Genomic DNA, 21,920 nt, shown 5'->3' with positions numbered 1-21,920 from the left:
GTGTATTTTTCAGTTTTCCTTCTGTTATTAAATTCTAGTTTCATTCCACTGTGGGTGGAGAAGATACTTTGTTTGATTTCAATGTTTTTAAATACTGTACACCGAGATTTGTTTTGTGACCTAACATGTGCTGTATCCTGGAGAACGAGCCATGTGCACTGGAGAAGAATGTGTGCTGTTCTGACAATAGATGGAATGTTCTATGTATGTCTGGTAGCTCTAGCTGATTTAGTGTTACTCAAATCTTCTATTTCCTTATTGACCTTCTTTCTAAAGGTTCTGTCCATTAGTCTCCAACTGTTATGCTAGAACTGTCTATGTCTCCCTCTAATTCTGTCAGTATTTGCTTCAGGTATTTTTTGGCTGCAGTATTAGGTACACAAGTATATATCTTCCTGATGAGTTGACCCTTATATCATTACATAATGTCTTCATCTCTTGTACTACTTTTTGATATAAAGTCTACTTTGTCTGATAATAACATAGCTACTCCAGCTCTTTATGCTATTATTTGCATGGAATTTTTTTTTTCCCCTATCCTCTCACTTTCAACGTATTTGTGCCTTTGGCTCTAAAAAGTGTCTCTTGTAGACAGCATAAGACGGATAGTGTGGGGTTTTTCTGCTCCTTTACCCATTCTGGCAATCTCTGCCTTTTCACTGGAAAGTTTAACCCATTTACATTCAAAATAATTACTGGTAAGAAAGGACTTCCGCCATTTTGGGGTTTTGTGTCTTATATATAACTTTTATCCCTCATTTCCTTCAATGCTGTCTTCTTTTGTGTTGATTTTTTTTTTTAAGTGAACCATTTTGAATCCCTTCTCATTTCCTTTTGTGTATATTTTTTAGGTATTTACTTTGCGGTAACCATGGGGATTACATTTAGCTCCCTAACATTATTAACAACCTAGTTTAAATGGATCCAATTTAACTTCGATAGAACATGAAGGCCATTTTTACACTGTTCCCCTTCCCGTTATTATTACTGTCACAAAGTACACCTTCATCTGTTATTGGCCCAATAAGATAAACTTGTAATTCTTTTTTATGCATTTGTCATTTTAAATCACAGAGACAACAACTAGAGTTAGAAATCAAAAATACTGTACAACTGGTCTTGATATTTGCCCTGACCTTGATATGTGCCATGAAATTACCTTTACTGGAGATCTTTTATTTCTTTGTATAACTTCAAGCTGCAGTTTAGTGTCCTTTCCTTTCAATCTGAAGGACTGCCTTTAGCACTTCTTGTAAGGCAGGTCTTGTCATAATGAACTCCCTCGGTTTTTATTTATCTGGGAATGTTTTAATTTCACCCTTGTTCTTGAAGGGCAGTTTTTCCAGATATAGAATTCTTTGACAATACTTCTTTCTTTTCATTATGTTGTCATTCCATTGCCTTTTGGCCTCCAACACTTCTGAGAAGAACCTGACACATAAACTGATCGAGGATTCCTTGGGATAATTCCCTTCCCACTTTCAGGTTTCTCTTTTTATCTTTGGTTATCAAGAGTTTGGTTATAATGTACTCTGCTATGGATCTCCTTGGGTTTTTCCTACTCAGAGTTCATTGAATTTCTTGGATTTGTCATTTCATGTCCCTCAAATCTGGAATGTTTTCTGTCTTTATTTCTTTAGATATTCTTTCTGTTCCTTTCCCTCTCTTCTCTTGGGATTTCCATAATGCATATAGTGGTTCTCTTGATGCTCTCTCACAATTCCATTAGGCTTTGCTAAGTTTTCTGTTGTTCTTCAGACTCAAAAATTTTGATTGCCTTGTCCTCACTGATTCTTCTGCCAGCTCAAATCTGCTGTTGAACATCCCCACTGATTTTTTTCATTTCAGTTATATTTTTCAGCTCTAATATTTTAGTTCATTTTTATAGTTTTTATCTCTTTATTGAAATTCTTTTCTGTTCCTGTATTGTTTCCCATATTTCCTTTAGTTTATTCCCTGTTTTTTTTTTTTTTTTAGTTCTTTGAGCACATTTAATACTGCTGTTTTAAAGTCATCTCATCTATGTGCATGGAGCCCTGGTGGTATAGTGGCTAAGAGCTTGGCTGCTAACCAAAAGGTTGGCAGTTCAAATCCACCAGCCAGCTGCTCCTTGAAAATGAAAACCCTATGGGGCAGTACTACTCTGTCCTATAGGGTCGCTATGAGTCGAAATCAACTCAATGGCAACAGCTTTGGTTTTGGGAATCTGTCCATTATCCAGGATTCCACAGGGACAACTTATGTCTGTTCATTTTGGTCTTTCAAATAGGCTATCTTTCCCTGTTTCTTTATGTTTTGTGATTTTTATGCCATTTGAATATAATAATGTAGTAACTTGGGAACTGATTCTACCCTCTCACAGGGACTGCAGACTTTCTTTTCCTTTTTTAAATCATTGTAGGCTGTAATCATCTCCCCGCTCAGTGACCTCCTCAATTTTTGGAAAGTCTGCCCTTCAAAACAAGGATTCTATTCTGCAGCCCATGCTTAACTAACCTTCTAAAGAAGATTTCTTTGTAGTCCAGGGAAAAGACAAAAAGCAAAAACTAGGAGTGATTCTCCCACTCCTCAGGGACTGTTGTTGTTACCTAATGAAGGGTACAGTTGACTGTTCAATGACTTCTCCAAGCTATTTTGTAACGTGTGTATCCTAATTCTGTTATCTCTGCAGTCAGTCAGGAGCCTGACGGAGCTCACAAAGAGCAGACAAGAGAAGGGAAGAAAGAAGAATTAAAAAAAAAAAAGTTAAAAAAGCCACGCTGGCCCTTGAATTTTCTGCCAACTAGTAGAAGCTGCTTCTGTGAGAGGGCCAGAAACCTGCAACGGTCTGCATCTCTGCCTCAGGACACTGCCAGGCCGATCCAATTGTGCAACCCCAAGTTCTTGATAGACAAGACCCCCCACTGCCTGCCCTGGCACCAGTCACTCTAAGAACACGGGCTGCCATCCCCACCACCATGGCAGGGCTGGGGAATGTGAAATGGCGGCTGGTTGGCACACTGGGCTCACCTAGAGAAGATGGCAGCTTGTCCCTTCATCAAGCTCTCGTTAAGTTGGCTTAATGTCTGACCAGGTCCCAGAGTTCCAAACAGTTGGCCGCAATTACTCCTCCCAGTGCGGCTGCTGTCTGGGTGGTGGTACTAACCTTTAGGGCTTCCTGCTTAGCCACTCTGCATGACATCCCACCTGCTATTTCTCTATCCTTGCAGATTACTGAAGTGCTTAAAGATATGTCTAATAAAAAGGTGTCATAAACTGATTACATCCCCAGTTATTTCAGAAAGCTCACTTCTACAATGATTTGCTGAAGAATACTAAAAAGCACTTTTTTTAAAAAAAAAAGGTGAGTAAACAAACAAACAAAAAAAGTCAACTATCTAAGCCAAGAACGGGGAATCTTATCTCCCATGTGCCAACTCTGATTGACTGATAGTATTTACCTGGAAACCGCTGGGACAGAATCTGAGGCTGCTTTTAGGGTAAAAAAAAAAAGTTTCATAATTGACTATCCAAGCTTAAAAGTTTAACATGGTCAAAAGAATAGGTACTGTTGCCCAAATGCCACAAACCAAGAAGAAGTACAAAAGAAGTGACAAGGTATGATCTAAATAAGTACATGTGATTAATAAGGAAAGTGTCATTAAAAAAGAAAGTTAAAACTCTAACTGCATTAACGTGGCTCAAATATTTTACAAAATGATTTGAAGGGACCATGATGAAAAGAAAATCTTCAACATGAGGCTAAATAAAGAAGGCAAAGAGACTGTATACAAAAAGGCAGCTAAAATAAAATATAGGCCAGCATAAAAAGTCAAAGAACAGGTGACACACAGATATTCAAAGGAAGAGGGGCACAGAAGAGTGACAGGGGGCATACAGTGAGGTTGCCAAAGGGACTTGTGACTGACCTCAACAGAAAGCTGATTAAACCGTGTCACCAGGTCATCTGCAGCGGTACTCACACCAAGGAGAGCAACGACCTTTTCTGGCCGTGCAATGGCGGCATGAAGCATAAGCCATCCGCCCAGGCTGGATCCAACTAGTATCTACAAATATAAATATGTACAGTTATAAAAAGGAATTTTACTTGTCTGTAAGGCGGGAACATGCAATTTAATCCATTTATGCACATGTGGCTCCCACTGACTTCACTATTTGGCACAAAATAGAGTTAAATTATGATTTTTTAAAAAGTATTAATTTCATAATACAGCATGAAAGCAAAAAATACTTTGTACCATAAAAAGTAAAATTCTACTTACATATTATTAGAAAGTGAAGATGACAATTTAAATATTTATTTTGAAAATGACAAACCAATTTATTTAAATATATCAATGTCCAGTATCTAATTGATTTTTTAAAAACCTACAATGTTAAATAAACTTTCGTATCTAAACAAACAGCTCCAATACAAGGTCGTCATCAAATATTTAACATAAAGAGTCACCTGTGGTCCATCAGCTAAGTCATCAATTATAGAAAGAACGTCTTTTCTCCATTTCCCCACTGTGCATTCTTCTAAGATACCATCTGAATGTCCAACTCCTGAGTAATCAAACCTAGAAAAAGAAAAAATACGTATCTATATACCTACCTATCTATATATTTACTTCTCTGTTTTTTTTTTTAATACTAAGACACATCATTGCTCATTATCTCAATGCCTAAAACGCATTAAAACATCACAGTCAAATTAAACTTTTTGGGGGGAAACGCTTCCCAGACACATCTGAAAAAAATTTCTCTCTTGTGAAACTGCTACAGAAATTATTCTTATCAGTTACAGCCAACAGATTACATCCTGCTTTCTAAAATGGCCTGCGTGTGTACACGTGCACACATGTATCTCATTATCCCTGTGAGACTGTAAGATCTTGGAGAGGAAATCCCATTTTCTCATTTTTGCTTCTGCATTCTTCACAGTAGGTCAGCATGATGCTTCGCATCCTGCAGATTCAGAAGAGGACATGGAACCAGGGATGTCACTGCTGACGTCAGATGGATCCTGGCTGAGAGCAGAGAACACCAGGAACATGTTTACCTGTGTTTTATCGACTATGCAAAGGCATTCGACTGTGTGGATTATAACAAATTATGGATAACATGAAGAAGAACAGGAATTCCAGAACACTTAACTGTGTTCATGAAGAACCTGGACATAGATCAAGAGGCAGTCACTTGAACAGAACAAGGGAATACTGTGTGGTTTAAAGTCAGGAAAAGTGCGCGTCAGGGTTATATCCTTTCACCATACCTATTTAATCTGTATGCTGAGCAAGTAATCTGAGAGGCTGGACTATATGAAGAAGAACAGGGCATGAGGATTGGAGGAAGACTCCTTAACAACCTGCGTTATGCAGATGACACAACCTTGCTTGCTGAAAGTGAAGAGGACTTGAAGCACTTACTAATGAAGATCAAAGACCACAGCCTTCAGTATGGATTACACCTTTATGTTGATAAAGAAAACAAAAATCCTCACAACTGGGCCAATGAGCAACATCATGATAAATGGAGAAAAGATCTAAGTTGTCAAGGATTTCATTTTACTTGGATCCACAATCAACAGCCACGGAAGCAGCAGTCAAGAAATCAAGAGACGCATTGCATTGGGCCAATGTGCTGCAAAGGACCTCTTTAAAGGGTTGAAAAGCAAAGATGTCACCTTGAAGACTAAGGTGCGCCTGACCCAAGCAGTAGTATTTTCAATTGTCTCATATGCATGTGAAGGCTGGACGATGAATAAGGAAGATCACAGAGGAGTTGATGCCTTTGAATTGTGGTGCTGGCAAAGAATATTGAACATACCATGGACTGCCGAAAGAACGAACAAATACGTCTTGGAAGAAGTACGACCAGAATGCTCCTTAGAAGCAAGGATGCCTAGACTACGTCTCATACACTTTGGACATTTCACCAGTAGGGATCAGTCCCTGGAGAAGGACATCATGCTTGGTAAAGTAGAGGGTCAGCAAAAAAGAGGATGATTCTCAACAAAAAGGACTGACACAGTGGCTGCAGCAATGGGCTCAAGCACAACAGCAACCATGAGAACGGCGCAGGGCCGGGCAGTGTTTTGTTCTGTTGTGCATACAGAAGATCGCTGAGTTGGAAACAACTTGATGGCACCTAACAACAAACAACAACAACTAAACAAATAAAACTGAAAGGTACAAGTTGAGCAAAAAAATTACTTTATTCAAATAGCAAACCTTTCTTGTTTTTCTGTATATATACATGTATGGAATATATAACATATACATATTCCCTTAAAGATAAAGTGTTTATAAGTGAAGGAAAAGAATAAGACATTAAAATTTTCTTTAGGTTTGATGATAAAAATTATTTTGGGCAGGAGAGCAGTGCAATGCAGACCTCAAATCTCATAAAAAGATCAGACTTAATGGTCTGAGACTAGAAGGACCCCAGAGGTCATGGTCCCCAGATTTTTGTTAGCCCAAGACTAGAACCATTCCCGAAGCCAACTCTTCAGACAGGGATTGGGCTGGACTATGGGATAGGAAATGATACTAGTCAGGAGTGAGCTTCTTGGCTCAAGTAGATGCATGAGACTATGTGGACAGCTCCTGCCTGGAGGGGAGATGGGAGGGCAGAGGGGGACAGACGCTGGCTTAATGGACACAGCAAATACAGGATGGAGAGATGGAATGTGCTGTCTCATTAGGAGAGAGCAACTAGGAGTATATAGCAAAAAAAAATATATATATAGCACAGTGTACATAAGTTTTTGTATGAGAGACTGGCTGGATTTGTAAACGTTCACTTAAAGCACAATAAAAATTAAAAAAAGAAAAAAATGTATGATTTTGGATCCTGAGGAAGTCACACAAGGCAGCTGCTGCAGTTCTCAATGAGTTGTAACAGAGGAAGAAAGGTGAAAAAGATACCAGTTAGTTCTCCTTTTCCACCTCCATGATGGGTGACTGGGTATTGCTGCTTGCTGCATGTCGTCCCGCTGCCTTCCAAGGGTACGATGAGGGCACCTGTGGAGCCCTTCACAAAGGGAAGTCTAGTATGGTAGTGCTGCTAATAGGTTACGAATAAAAGATACAGTTCATTCTTGCTAGATCCTGGTTAACAACAGAGACAAAGGTAATTCAAACATATTAAGGACTTTACAACTTTTAAATACAGTAACACAACTGCTGTCCTGGCAGCCCTAGTATATCAGGACATAGTCCCAAATCCAGAATTAAAAATTCGACTACAAGTAATTACGAGAAAATACTGACCCTAAAATCATGTGGTATGTTCCCAAGCGCTGACTCAATCTTACTTTAGGCATGGAGACAGAAAATTTAAACATTTTCATACAGCATAGGTACCACTTCTTCTATAACACATAAAACCAAACATTTCCTCATTCGAAATTTTACAGCCAAAATCTCAACAAAAGTAAACTGAGAAATTGGAGAACATACAAATAGAAGATAAAATTTCTTATAATAAGCTACAATAAAATGAATAGTAACAGCAACTAGACTGCAATGAAGTTTGATGAGCATAAAAAAAATATGTAGTAAAGGATTATACTTAACAAACATATATATGAAGTCTATAAAGATATACTTAAGCTATCCATTAAGTGATACAATCACATTATTTCATGATTACTTCACTATTGTATCTTTACAAAGAAAATGTATTTGACAGGTGCGCAAAATGCTGAAAACCCACATTATCTTTTATGGAGAGACAGGAACTGGCTATAGCTTTCATAAACTCACTTTAAATTCAAGAACTGGTAAAAATGACCATCTTTTTTTTTTTTTAAATTTTTACTGTGCTGTAAGTGAATGTATACAAATCAAGTCAGTCTCTCACACAAAAACCCATATACACCTTGCTACACACTCCCAATTACTCTCCCCCTAATGAGACAGCCCGCTCTCTCCCTCCACTCTCTCTTTTCATGTCCGTTTCACCAGCTTCTAACCTCCTCCACGCTCTCATCTCCCCTCCAGGAAGGAGATGCCAACATAGTCTCAAGTGTCCACCTGATCCAAGAAGCTCACTCCTCACCAGCATCCCTCTCCAACCCATTGTCCACTCCAATCCTTGTCTGAAGAGTTGGCTTTGGGAATGGTTCCTGTCCTGGGCCAACAGAAGGTCTGGGGGCCATGACCACCGGAGTCCTTCTGTCTCAGTCAGGCCATTAAGTCTGCTCTTATGAGAATTTGGAGTCTGCATCCCACTGCTCTCCTGCTCCCTCAGGGGTCCTCTGTCAGGGCAATCATTGGTTGTAGCTGGGCACCATCTAGTTCTTCTGGTCTCAGGATGATGTAATCTCTGGTTCATGTGGCCCTTTCTGTCTCCTGGGCTCGTAATCACCTTGTGTCTTTGGTGTTCTTCATTCTCCTTTGATCCAGGTGGGCTGAGGCCAATTGATGCATCTTAGATGGCTGCTTGCTAGCGTTTAAGACCCCAGACGCCACTCTTCAAAGTGGTATGCAGAATGTTTTCTTAATAGATTTTATTATGCCAATTGACTTAGCTGTCCCCTGAAACCATGATCCCCAGACCCCTGCCCCTGCTACATTGGCCTTCGAATCACTCAGTTTACTCAGGAAACTTGTTTTTGGTCTTATACAATATTTCTCCTTTTGTATCTGACTAATTTCACTCAGCATAAAGCCTTCCAGGTTCCTCCATGTTATGAAATGTTTCACAGATTCATCACTGTTCTTTACCGATGCGTAGTATTCCACTGAGTGAATATACCATAATTTATTTATCCATTCATCCGTTGATGGGCACCTTGGTTGCTTCCATGTTTTTGCTACTGTTAACACTGCTGCAATAAACATGGGTGTGCATATATATCTGTTCATGTAAAGGCTCTTATTTCTCTAGGATATATTCCAAGGAGTGCGAATGCTGGATCGTACGGTAGTTCTACTTCTAGATTTTTAAGGAAGTGCCAATTCGATTTCCAAAGTGGCTGTACCATTTTACATTCCCACCAGCAGTGTATAAGTGTTCCAATCTCTCCACAGCCTCTCCAACATTTATTGTTCTGTGTTTTCTGGATTAATGCCAGCCTTGCTAGAGTGAGATGAAATCTCATTGTAGTTTTGATCTGCATTTGTCTTAATGGCTAATAATCGTGAACATTTCCTCATATATCTGTTAGCTACCTGAATGTCTTCTTTAGTGAAGTGTCTATTCATATCTTTTGTCCATTTTTTAATTGGGTTGTCTTTTTGCAGTTGAGTTTTTGCACTATCATGGAGATTTTAGAGATCAGGCGCTGATCAGAAATGTCATAGCTGAAAACTTTTTCCCAGTCTGCAGGTAGTCTTCTTACTCTTTTGGTGAAGTCTTTGGATGAGTACAGGTGTTTGATTTTGAGGAGCTCCCAGTTATCTCGTTTTTTCCTCCACATTTTTTATAATGCTTTGTATACTGTTTATGCCATGTATTAGGGCTCCTAACGTCCCTATTTTTCCTTCCATGATCTTTATCGTTTTAGATTTTATATTTAGGTCTTTGATCCATTTTGAGCTCGTTTTTGTGCATGGAGTGAGGTATCGTTCTCGTTTCATTTTTTTGCAGATGGATATCTAGTTATGCCAGCACCATTTGTTAAAAAAAGACTGTCTTATCTACTGATTAATCAATAAAAAAACCCTCTCCCTCCCTCCCTCCCTCCCCCCTTCGTAACCACAAAAGTATGTGTTCTTCTCAGTTTTTACTATTTCTCAAGATCTTATAATAGTGGTCTTACACAATATTTGTCCTTTTGCCTCTAATTTCGCTCAGCATAATGCCTTCCAGGTTCCTCCATGTTATGAAATGTTTCACAGATTCATCACTGTTCTTTATCGATGCGTAGTATTCCATTGTGTGAATATACGACAATTTATTTACCCATTCATCCGTTGATGGACACCTTGGTTGCTTCCAGCTTTTTGCTATTGTAAACAGAACTGCGATAAACATGGGTGTGCATATATCTGTTTGTGTGAAGGCTCTTGTATCTTCTGGAGCAAAGGAAAATAAAGAACACCAAGGTCACATGACAACTAAGAGCCCAAGAGACAGAAAGGGCCACATGAACCAGAGACCTACATCATCCTGAGACCAGAAGAACTAGTTGGTGCCCGGCCACAATCGATGACTGCCCTGACAGGGAGCACAACAGAGAACTCCTGAGGGAACAGGAGATCAGTGGGATGCAGACCCCAAATTCTCATAAAAAGACCATACTTAATGGTCTGACTGAGACTAGAGGAATCCCGGCGGCCACACTCCCCAGACCTTCTGTCGGCACAGGACAGGAACCATCCCCGAAGACAACTCATCAGACATGAAAGGGACTGGTCAGCGGGTGGGAGAGAGATGCTGATGAAGAGTGAGCTAATTATATCAGGTGGACACTTGAGAGTGTGTTGGCAACTCCTGTCTGGAGGGGGGATGGGAGGATAGAGAGAGAGGGAAGCTGGCAAAATTGTCACGAAAGGAGAGACTGAAAGGGCTGACTCAATAGGGGAAGAGCAAGTGGGAGTATGGAGTAAGATGTACATAAACTTATATGTGACAGACTGATTGGATTTGTAAACGTTCACTTGAAGCTTAATAAAAGTTAATTAAAAAAAATAAAAGACTGTCTTTTCCCCATTTAACTGTTTTGGGGCCTTTGTCAAATATCAACTGCTCATATGTAGATGGATTTATGTCTGGATTCTCAATTCTGTTCTATTGGTCCATGTATCTGTTGTTGTACCAGTACCAGGCTGTTCTGACTACTGTGCTGGGATAATAGGTTCTAAAATCAGGTAAAGTAAGCCCTCCCACTTTGTTCTTTTTCAGTAATGCCTTATTTACCCAGGGCGTCCTTCCCTTCCATATGAAGTTGGTGATTTGTTTCTCCATCTCATTAAAGAATGTTGTTGGGATTTCGATCGGAATTGCATTAAATGTATAGATCATTTTTGGTAGAACAGACATTTTTATAATGTTAAGTCTTCCTATCCCCAAGCAAGGTATGTTCTTCCACTTATGTAAGTCTCTTTTGGTTTCTTGCAGAAGTGTACTGTAGATTTCTATGTATAAGTCTTTCACATCTCTGGTAAGATACATTCCTAAGTATTTTATCTTCTTGGGGGCTGCTGTGAATGGCATTGATTTGGTGATTTCCTCTTCAATGTTCTTTTTGTTGGTGTAGAGGAATCCAACTGATTTTTGTATGTTTATCTTGTATCCTGATACTCTGCTGAACTCTTCATTTAGTTTCAGTAGTTTTCTGGAGGATTTCTTAGGGTTTTCTGTGTATAATATCATGTCGTGTACAAATAGAGATACTTTGACTTCTTCTTTGCCAATCTGGATGCCCTTTATTTCTTTATCTAGCCTAACTGCTCTGGCTAGGACTTCCAGCACAATGTTGAGTAAGAGTGGTGACAAGGGCATCCTTGTCTGGTTCCCAATCTCAATGGGAATGTTTTCAGGCTCTCTCCATTTAGGGTGATGTTGGCTGTTGGCTTTGTATAAATGCCCTTTATCATGTTGAGGAATTTTCCTTCTATTCCTATTTTGCTGAGAGTTTTTATTATGAATGAGCGTTGAACTTTGTCAAATGCCTTTTCTGCATCAATTGATAAAATCATGTGATTCTTGTCTTTTATTTACGTGGTGCATTACATTAATTGTTTTTCTAATGTTGAACCATCCCTGCATACCAGGTATGAATCCCACTTGGTCATGGTGAATTAGTTTTTTGATATGTCGTTGAATTCTATTGGCTAGAATTTTGTTGAGGATTATTGCAACTATATTCATGAGGGATATAGATCTACAATTTTCTTTTCTTGTGGTGTCTTTACGTGGTTTTGGTATCAGGGATATGGTGGCTTCATAGAATGAGTTTGGTAGTATTCCATCCTTTTCTATGCTCTGAAATACCTTTAGTAATAGTGGTGTTAACTCTTAAAGTTTGGTAAAACTCTGCAGTGAAGCCATATGGACCAGGGCTTTTTTTTTGTTGGGAGTTTTTTGATTACCTTTTCAATCTCTTCTTTGTTATGGGCCTATTTAGTTACTCTACCTCTGTTTGTGTTACTTTAGGTAGGTAGTGTGTTTCTAGGAATTCATCCATTTCTTCTAGGTTTTCAAATTCGTTGGAGTACAATTCGTCATAGTAATCTGATATAATTCTTTTAATTTCAGTTGGGTCTATTGTAATAGCGCCCACCTCATTTCTTATTTGGGCTGTTTGCTTCCTCTCCTGTTTTTCTTTTGTCAGTTTGGTCAGTGGTTTATCAATTCTGTTGATTTTTTCAAAAAATCAGCTTTTGGTCTTGTTAATTCTTTCAATTGTTTTTCTGTTTTCTATTTCATTTAGTTCAGCTCTAATTTTTATTATTTGTTTTCTCCTGGTGCCTGTGGGTTTCTTTTGTTGCTCTATTTGTTCAAGTTGTAGGAAAAATTCTTTGATTTTGGCCCTTCTTTTTGGATGTGTGCATTTACTGATATAAATTGGCCTCTCAGCACTGCTTTTGCTATGTCCCAAAGGTTCTGATAGGCAGTGTTTTCATTCTCACAGGATTCTCTGAATTTCTTTATTCCATCCTTAATGTCTTCTATAATCCAATCTTTTTTGAGCAGGGTATTGTTCAGTTTTCAAGTTTTCGACTTCTTTTCCCTGTATTGATTCCCACTTTTATGGCTTTATGGTCAGAGAAGATGCTTTGTAATAATTCAATATTTTGGATTCTGCTAAGGCTTGCTTTATGACCTAATACATGGTCTATTCTAGAGAATGTCCCATGCGCACTAGAAAAGAAAGTATACTTGGTTGCTGTTGGGTGAAGTGTTCTATATATATCTATGAGGTCAAGTTGGTTGATTGTGGCATTTAGATCTTCCGTGTCTTTATTGAGCTTTTTTCTAGATGTCCTGTCCTTCACCGAAAGTGGTGTGTTGAAATCTCCTACTATTATTGTGGAGCTGTCTATCTCACGTTTCAATGCTGATAGTTTGTTTTATGTATCCTGCAGCCCTGTCACTGGGTGCATAAATATTTAATATGGTTGTATCTTCTTGGTGTATTGTCCTTTTAATCATTATATAGTGTCTTTCCTTATCCTTTATGATGGATTTAAAGTCTATTTTGTCAGAAATTAATATTGCCACTCCTGCTCTTTTTTGATTGTTGTTTGCTTGATATATTTTTTTCCATCCTTTGAGTTTTAGTTTGTTTGTGTCTCTAAGTCTAAGGTGTGTCTCCTGTAGGCAGGATATAGATGGATCTTGTTTTTTAATCCATTCTGCCACTCTCTGTCTCTTTATTGGTGCATTTAGTCTATTTACATTCAGGGTAATTATGGATAGGTATGAATTTAGTGCTATCATTTTGATGTCTTTTTTTATATGTTGAGTTTCTTTTTCCCACTTGATTTTATGTGGTGATTAGATTGTCTTTATATATTGTCCTTTCCTCATATTTGTTGTTGATTTTTTTTCTGCTGAGTCTGTATTTTTCCCTTGTATTTTATTTTGATGAGTAGGATAGTTTGTCTCCTTTGTGGTTACCTTATTATTTACCCCTATTTTTGTAAATTTAAAACTAACTTTTCTTTCTTTGTATCACTGTACCTTCCTCTCCATATGGAAGGTGTATGATTACATTTCTTAGTCCCTCTTTATTCTTCTAACGTTGTCTTCTTTTATATAATAACATCGCTGTTGCCCTGTTTTGAGTTTTTTTTTTTTTTTTTAATAATCTTGCTTTGTTTTTTTGGATTTCCCTGTCTGTGTTGACTTCTGGTTGCTCTGCCCAGTGTTCTAGTCTGGAGTTGATACCTGATATTGATTTTCTAACCAAAGAACTCCCTTCAGTATGTCTTGTACTTTTGGTTTGGTTTTTACAAATTCCCCAAACTTATGTTTATCTGGAAATGTCTGAATTTCACCTTCATATTTAAGAGACAGTTTTTCTGGATATAAGATTCTTGGCAGGCAATTTTTTTTCCTTCAATTTTTTAAATATGTCATCCCATTACCTTCTTGCCTGCACGGTTTCTGCTGAGTAGTCCAAGCTTATTCTTATTGGCTCTCCCTTGTAGGTGACTTTTCGTTTATCCTTCGCTGCTTTTATAATTTTTTCTTTATCTTTCGTTTTTGCAAGTTTGATTATGATATGTCTTGGTGACTTTCTTTTAACATCTACCTTATGTGGAGTTCGGTGAGCATCTTAGGTAGATATCTTCTCATCTTTGACAATATCAGGGAAGTTTTCTGCCAACAAATCTTCAACAATTCTCTGTGTGTTTTCTATTATCCCTCCCTGTTCTGGTACTCCAACTACTTGTAGGTTATTTCTCTTGATAAGAGTCCCACACGATTCTTACGGTTTCTTCATTTCTTTTAATTCTTTTGTCTGATTTTTCTTCAAATATATTAGTGCCAAGTGATTCATCTTCGAGTTCAGAAATTCTAGCTTCTACTTGCTCAATTCTGCTCCTCTGACTTTCTATTATCTAATTCTGTAATTTTTATTGTTAATCTTCTGAATTTCTGATTGCTGTCTGTCTATGGATTTTTCTAGATGAAACTTTTCAATATGTTCCTGAATATTCTAACTTCTTCAGTTGCTTTATCTGTGTGTTCCTTGGCTTGTTCTGCGTATTGCCTCATTTCCTTCCTGATGTCTTGAAGGGTTCTGTATATTAAACTTTTGTATTCTGCATCAGGTAATTCCGGGAGTGCACTTTCACCCAGAAGATCCCTGGATTCTTTGTTTTGAGAGCCTGTTGAGGTGAACATGGTCTGTTTCTTTATGTGACTTGATACTGACTATTGTCTCCAAGCCATCTATAAGTTATTTTATTTAGTTTACGCTTGCTTACTGTATTGTAGCTGCTTGCTTTGTTTTGTTTTGGTATACACCTATGGGTTGCTTGAGTGAGCTAGCTTGATTATTTTCACCTTTGGAGCTCTGGTGTCTTGTCCCCAGCTGGCTAGAGCTGTTATCAGGTATATCAGTCTAGAAGTCCATTCAGTTTTCTTGTATGAATTCAGCTCAGTTTCCAGGTAGCTGATATCAAGCATGTGGTACAGGCTCTGTCGTACAGTCTTAGAGTGGCAGGGGTGATTGGCGTATACACAGGTATCTGATTGCAGCAGGGGGTCACGCTCTGAACAAGGCAGGGGGCTGAGAACTGACCTCCAAGTGTCTCTGAGGAAAACACATCTCTGTTCCCTAGAGCATGCTGGTGGGTGGGTTCTGCAGAGGGACCACGGGCACCCAAAGTTTTTGGTTGTAAGGACTGGGAGGTACCAGTTATGTTTGGACCCGTCACAGGTGGCTGGGTGACCTGAGTGGAGCTACCAGTCCTTAGGTCCCTGACGTGGGTAGGTGAGGACCTTGTTTAATAGGCAAAGCAGTGTCAAATGTCAAACACCCACCTCTCCACCACACAGCTGAGATGGTTCGCGTCTGCCAACAAGGGGCTATTCTCCCAAAATAGGCCCACACAGGTCCACACAGAAGGGAAAGGTGCTCAAGGTCCACGGACGGTTTATGACTGGATAGGAGCTGCTTCTGTCCTGAGCTCCCCTGGTTAACAGAGCTAGCAAATTATCTTTTCCCCCCAGTTGCAAATTTTTTCTTTCCCCAAGGCCAGGAGGATAGCTCTAGGTGCTCACCAGGGTCTATCTCAGGCCCAGGGATTCAGCCGCTGAGGCTGGCCTGGGGGTGGGGGGAGCGTGGTAAAATATATGCAAGTACTTAGCTTTTGCTGAGAGCGCCGTTCTCCTCAGGTTCCAGAGGTGTGAGTAGGCTGTGTGGTTGGCTGCTTCTCCCTGAGGAAACTCGGGCTGGATGCTAGTACCAGCCCGCTGCCACCGCCGCCGCTGCTCCAGGAATGGTGTCTGAGGGCTCCCTGCGATTCGGGTCCAGTAACTCCTCTCAACTTCTAAACTGTCTCTTCCTCCCCCTACCCCTCAGTTTGTTGTGTAAGCTTGCCTTTGATGCTCAGGGCTCCCAGCTTGTCACAAATATACTCATTTCACTTGCTTTTTTCGGGTCTTTGTTGTAAAAAGGGCTCGCCAGAAGCGTCTGTCTAGTCCGCCATCTTGACTCTGCCTCCAAAAATGACCATTTCTTGATTCAAAGGACAATGATGGTGCTCTAGTTTTATGACGTTCTGCAGTGGTTAAGAGCTTGGCTGCTAACCAAAAGGTTGGCAGTTCAAATCGACCAGCTGCTTCTTGGAAACACTGAGGCAATTCTACTCTGTCCTATAGGTTGCTATGAGTTGGAACCAACTTGACAGCAGTGGGTTTGGTTTGTTTGTTTTTTTTAATTTTCCTTCCTAGAGAGCTCTCCCCTCTTCCCTAAATTCTGCCTATACTTTGTTGTTTCTTTATAAAGCATTTTCTGTCCACTTCAATCCCCAGTTTTCTTTTTTTTACCTTATGCAATTAATTATACTGCTTTTTTATACTAATCACATTTTGGTTAGTATTTTTACCTAATTTCTCACACGTATTTCATCTGTGTTCCTCCACCCTGACTGAAGGGTCTTTAGGTCAAGGGCCACGTTTTATAACGCTTTGTATACTTCACAGCACCCAGTACAGTGCTGCAGTGTCTATTCATAAAGGATACTCAACCTTGAGAATAAAAGTTAAGTCAAAACAGATTTTAAGAGTTTCGAGCATGAAATAATTCGGCTAATGTGATAAAAGGAATAAGACTAAATCCATATGATTGACACAATTTCTTCTGATATAATGAACAGATGAATTCTAACAGTTTTATATACAGCTGTATGTTCTAGAACTACTGAATGAAATTTAGTGGAACTACACTTCTAAAATTATGTTGGTGAGCAGATTTTTAAACGATAGTGTTAGAAAAGAACTCAGAAATTATCTTTAGTCTAACCTCCTCTTTTGACAGAGGAAGAAATTAGGCCCAGTGTTTATTAACTGACTGGCCTTATCAGTTATTTCTAGACTTAGTTCTAGAACTCATGTTTCTTGAATTCCAGACTACTGCTCCTTATACTCAACCATATTATTTCTTCCAACAAATCTGATACTAAATAATTGATTGTTACAGGTAAATAAACTCAATGACAGCAATATAACCAAATTATTTAATTAAAATTGCCAGTATGAAAATTTTTTTTTTTTTTCCTTAGGCACTGTGAAATCAAACTTTAAACATCATGTATCCTTACTTAAGCTTAGACATACAGAGATGAGAGGAGTGGGGAGAAAGGGAAAACTCAGTGGAAACATGAATTATACACTATAGAGTGGCTGAGTCAGAATCGACTCGATGGCAATGGGTTTGGGTTTTTACTGATTTTACAACACTTTAAAATGTGTGCTTTATGTTTAAATACACATTTTAGAACTAAGGTAATAAATAGTGTCAAATAAAAGTCCTGAAGTCCCCAGTGAAAAAACCACAATATATAATCACAACGGAGTACAAGAAAGCCAAATGTTATATCCATTCATCGTCATCATGTAGGTTATCTCATCTAAAGAGCTCAGTTACTACTACCCAGTGAACCCAGTGTTAGTTCTCTTAAAACCCTCTCAAGACTGGTGGTATATATGGCTACCATTTACTTTTTGTACCTCTGAGGTTCATTGGGAAGCCAGTGTCCCACTAAAAGTACATGCAGCCACCAGGAAGGGCCCTATATAACAGTTTGAAATGGAAAAAAGTAGGCATGTGCTGATTACTGTTTTTACAGGGTACTGTATGAGGTGATGCTGAATCATCGAGTTTTTGGGAGGAAAAACCTGAATTTTGAAAATTTTTATTTGGTACATATAGACTCTGGGGGTAGAATTTGTGTTCACAGAGGGTACACACATGTACCTCTGGACTCCAAGGGTACAATTTGCGGAATAAGGTATAAAACAAAAAACATATTACCTACCAAAAATTTAGACACACTCCATGATTCAGCACGCCCTCCATTATTGAAAACACACAGTATCAACAATATATTAAAAAAAAAAAAATAACGGGGTCACAAAAGGGTTAACAAGATGTACCATGACCTTCCCTGTCAGAATTGTCAGTGTGACACAAAGATCTTTTAAAAAAAAAAAAGCACCACCATCTACATTTGATTTACCAAAAATTCCACTTAGCTGGACCTAATTAGTGCTTTTACAACAACCTCACGTCACAAGATGAAAGTTTACAGACCATTTAAATAAACTAATCTATAAAAATGCTAGCATTTACTTCAATTGGTTAAATCAGAAATACTTAACCACTGCCATGCTAAATGGTAGCAATGTTTTTCTCAGAAAAGCGTGGTTCCTACCTTATATAGGCGTGACCTAGAGATTTGCAAAACTCCTCAATTGCCAATGCTTTTGTACCATTCATATCAGAACGATAGCCAGGGATGAAGATAACGCCTGGACTTTTGCCTTTTAGCTTCTTATAAGCCAGGTTTGGAAGGTCTGGTCGATTAAGGAAAGAGAGTGATGTCTTTTGTCTGCAAACTAAACAAAGTACATAAAATAAAAGCTACAGTTTGCAAATACAGTATGGGAAACCATATTTTCAATCTTAACTTTCTCCACTCATCGAGTTGATGTCAAATATTATTTCCATTTAATAGGAAACACAAAAACAGATTCAAAGTATTAAAGCCGCAAGCCTGTGCATGACATCTTTAGTTTTAAAACTGTGCCCAAATCAGCACCTTCTTTGAGCAAGGTTCAATATTGATTCTTCCAAAATATACAATGAGGTGGAAATTTCAAGGCAACGAAAGACAGAGAGGCATCAGTAATGCTCTCCTGTTGCTGCTCTATCATCTACTCTCAATCCTATCAATCAACATTCAGAACAACCTACTCTAGTTGTAGTCCTCTGAAGTGAGATTTTTATCTTCTTTTTCATTTTTTTAATGTTTGGATAGTTTTGCACCGTACACTTTTGGGGGAAGGGGCAGAAACAAGTTTGGTCTGCTCATGAAAAATTGTTTCAAAGGCAGAAGTGCCATGACCCTTCTTATTACTGACTCCCATCCCACCTAAGAAATCATGGGCCATGGTAACGGTCAATCATAACTCAGTATTGGCTGAGGTGGGTTCAGTGAGCAGTTTCTTTACAAGTTGCCTGGAACAATATGTAACAGTCTCATTTTGGAAAGAGATTTTTCACAGAGGTCTGCAATCACTGTGTGTTTTATTTGCTGGTCTGGCTTTCTGTGAATGGTACACAGTGTAATATAAGTGCAACAGTACAACTAGTGTACTTTATAAGGTACTCTAAGTCAGTTTCATTTTTTAAAGTTTTTTCTGCACCTATAAAATCAACACTTGTTTTTTAAAAAAAGAGTATAAAGATTTTTCTAAATGTCATTTATAATCCCGCCTTCTTCCTCCAAAGACATTACCCAACCTGTGCCATCGAGTCAATTCCGACTCACAGCGACCCTATAGGACAGAGTAGAACTGCCCCACAGAGTTTCCAAGGAGTGCCTGGTGGATTCGAACTGCTGACCCTTTGGTTAGCAGCCATAGCACTTAACTACTACACCACCAGGGTTTCCCCAAAGACATTATATTTACTTATTTCCTTACAGTCCTTTTTGGAGCTCTAGTGGTGCAGTGATTAAGTGATACAGCTGCTAACCAAAAGGTCAGTAGTTCAAATTCACCAGCCGCTCCTTGGAAACCCCATGGGGCAGTTCTACTCTGTCCTCTAGGGTCACTATAGGTAGGAATGGCAATTTTTTTTTTTTTTTAAAAGTCCTTTCACTGGACTAGCAGATCTCTTTTTTAGTTGTATTAAGTGGATACTTCCTCCACTTTTTGTGGTTAACTCAGCCCCTTCCCATGTGAGCTGCTGAAGTATTCCCCATTTTGGATTTAAGAATTTGATTTTTTTTTTTCTTTTTTTAACTTAATTGTAGGCCTTAAAATTATCCCTCTTACATGTAAGGCTGTTCTAACACTCCAACATATAGAGAAATTTGACAAATTTAAAACTCTTACCGAAAAATAGGGCTAAGCAGGGGACAGTCAGGATCCATGCTTTATAGATACTGGCAGATTATATCAGCAAAAACATTCATTTCCCAATTCCCTTAGCTCAGCACTCAAAAAAATCCTTCCTGAACTTTTCCAGCTATTACCTCCCAACAAAGGAATTTCCCAAGATAACTACAATTTATTTAATCTTGGTTATAAGTAGACATACTCTTAACGTTATATCCATAAAAATACCTTTCTACTGTAAGGTTTCGTTTAAAGCCTGGTGCATAAGTGCTCTGGGAGTATTTGCTAAATAGATGAAGGGATATTATACTCTAGTTAAGGAACTGACACACTTAGCTAGTGAGCACTTATGTATAACGTACCTTTGGGTTGTGTACAATTAAACGTAAGTTACTTATAAGGCCTGGTAGTGGTGCAATGGTTGAGTTCTACTCTGTCCTGTAGGGTCGCTATGGGTCGGAATCGACTCGATGGCACTGGGTTGGGTAATGTCTTTGGAGGAAGAAAGCAGGATTACAAATGACATTTTAAAAATCTTTATACTTTTTTTTTTAAAAAAAACAAGTATTGATTTTATAGGTGCAGAAAAAACTTTAAAAAATGAAACTGACTTAGAGTGCAATGGTTAAGTGCTTGACTGGTAACCCAAAGGTTGGTGGCTGGAACCCTGGACCACCCGCTCGTGGGAGAAAAGACCTGGTAACCTGTTCCCATAAATATTACAGCCTGGGAAATCCTATGGGGCAGATTTACTGTCACAAGGCGTCGCTGTAAGTCAAAATTCACTCAGTGGCACCTAACAACAAAAACATCGACTATTAAGTTTAAAAATGTTAACTCAGAGTGTATCTGAAACGACACAAATTCCCATAGGAAACACCATGCAGCTGACAACTGCCAGAATTATATCTTTTTATTTTCTTGCCAAATGCAAAGCCAAAAAATTAAAGGAACATAATTCATGAAGACAGACTAAATGCAACTGGGGGGAAGAGGCAGTGATCAAACAGACGATAAAGGAAATACTTGAGTTCTCCAGTTTGGAGTCTAAATTCTAGTTGTCTTTGTAGAGGGGTGACAGGGTTGTTTCACTGAGTGGGGGCATGGAGGATACTAGACATCAGGCTCGATGAAGACGTCTACACTTTTACAAAGAAAATGTCCCATGTTTTCAGTCCCCTCAAGGCAAAGGAGATCAGGTCTGAACATCTTAACACGGAGTCACGATCTGTAAACTTTAGAAGCCGCAGATGAAACAAACAAAAAGCAAAAAAGGGCGACAGGTCAATCAAACGCGTTGGCGGCCCAACCACGCCCCCCAGGAGGGCAGCCCAGGCCGACGGCAGTCGGCGCAGAGACCCCCTCACGACCCTCTCCACACTGTCCGAAGCCAAAACCCAAACCCACTGCCGCCCGGGCGAGCCCGACTCACAGCGACCCTACAGGACAGAGCTACCCCACAGGGTCCCCAAGGAGCGCCTGGTGGACTCGAGCTGCCGACCTTCTGGTTAGCAGCCGTAGCACTTAACCACCACGCCAGCAGGGCTTCCAGACCCGTCGAAAGCGCCTGGAATTGGGGCGCTGAGAAGGGGGGAGGGACACTTTCGAATGGGGGGCCCAAAACGCACTGGACCGGGAAAGGTCGCGTCCTACTCCCACCTTTCGAACAGTGACTTGGGAGCCACCGTGGCGCCCGCTCGGACTTCCGGGCAAGTAGGGCGCTGAAGCCTCGGTGGGGGCCGAAAGAGACGGCCGCCCAAGCCCAGCTCCGACAAGGTACCCCAGCCGCCACCGCAGCAAGGCGCAGGCCCGCCATCTTCCCAGCAGCCCCTGCGCCCCCCAGCGTCCTCCACAGAAGGCGAACGTGCGCAGGCGCGCAAGCTGCGCATGCGTCGTCGGCTAGA

General features: G+C 39.6%; 1 protein-coding gene across 2 annotated transcripts in view; it reads right to left on the bottom strand.

Annotated features, from left to right (window-relative positions):
* The window catches only part of ABHD10 (abhydrolase domain containing 10, depalmitoylase), a 33,123-nt gene extending 11,203 nt beyond the window's left edge, over positions 1–21,920 (bottom strand). Inside the window, exons 1-4 of one of the 2 annotated variants that reach the window (XM_010592966.3) lie at positions 21,676–21,868; positions 18,327–18,510; positions 4,451–4,562; positions 3,909–4,046 (exon numbers count right to left, since the gene is read on the bottom strand). In XM_010592966.3, coding sequence (XP_010591268.1) covers positions 3,909–4,046; positions 4,451–4,562; positions 18,327–18,510; positions 21,676–21,832 — 591 coding nt within the window. In that variant the 5' untranslated portion in view covers positions 21,833–21,868. Of the gene's footprint in view, positions 1–3,908; positions 4,047–4,450; positions 4,563–18,326; positions 18,511–21,675 lie in introns of both variants that reach the window. The other variant, XM_023551837.2, reaches the window with a different exon arrangement.

The sequence above is a fragment of the Loxodonta africana genome, chromosome 1 (genome assembly GCF_030014295.1).
Source record: "Loxodonta africana isolate mLoxAfr1 chromosome 1, mLoxAfr1.hap2, whole genome shotgun sequence".
Taxonomy (NCBI): Eukaryota; Metazoa; Chordata; class Mammalia; order Proboscidea; family Elephantidae; genus Loxodonta; species Loxodonta africana.
This window is presented reverse-complemented; position numbering and strand designations above follow the sequence as displayed.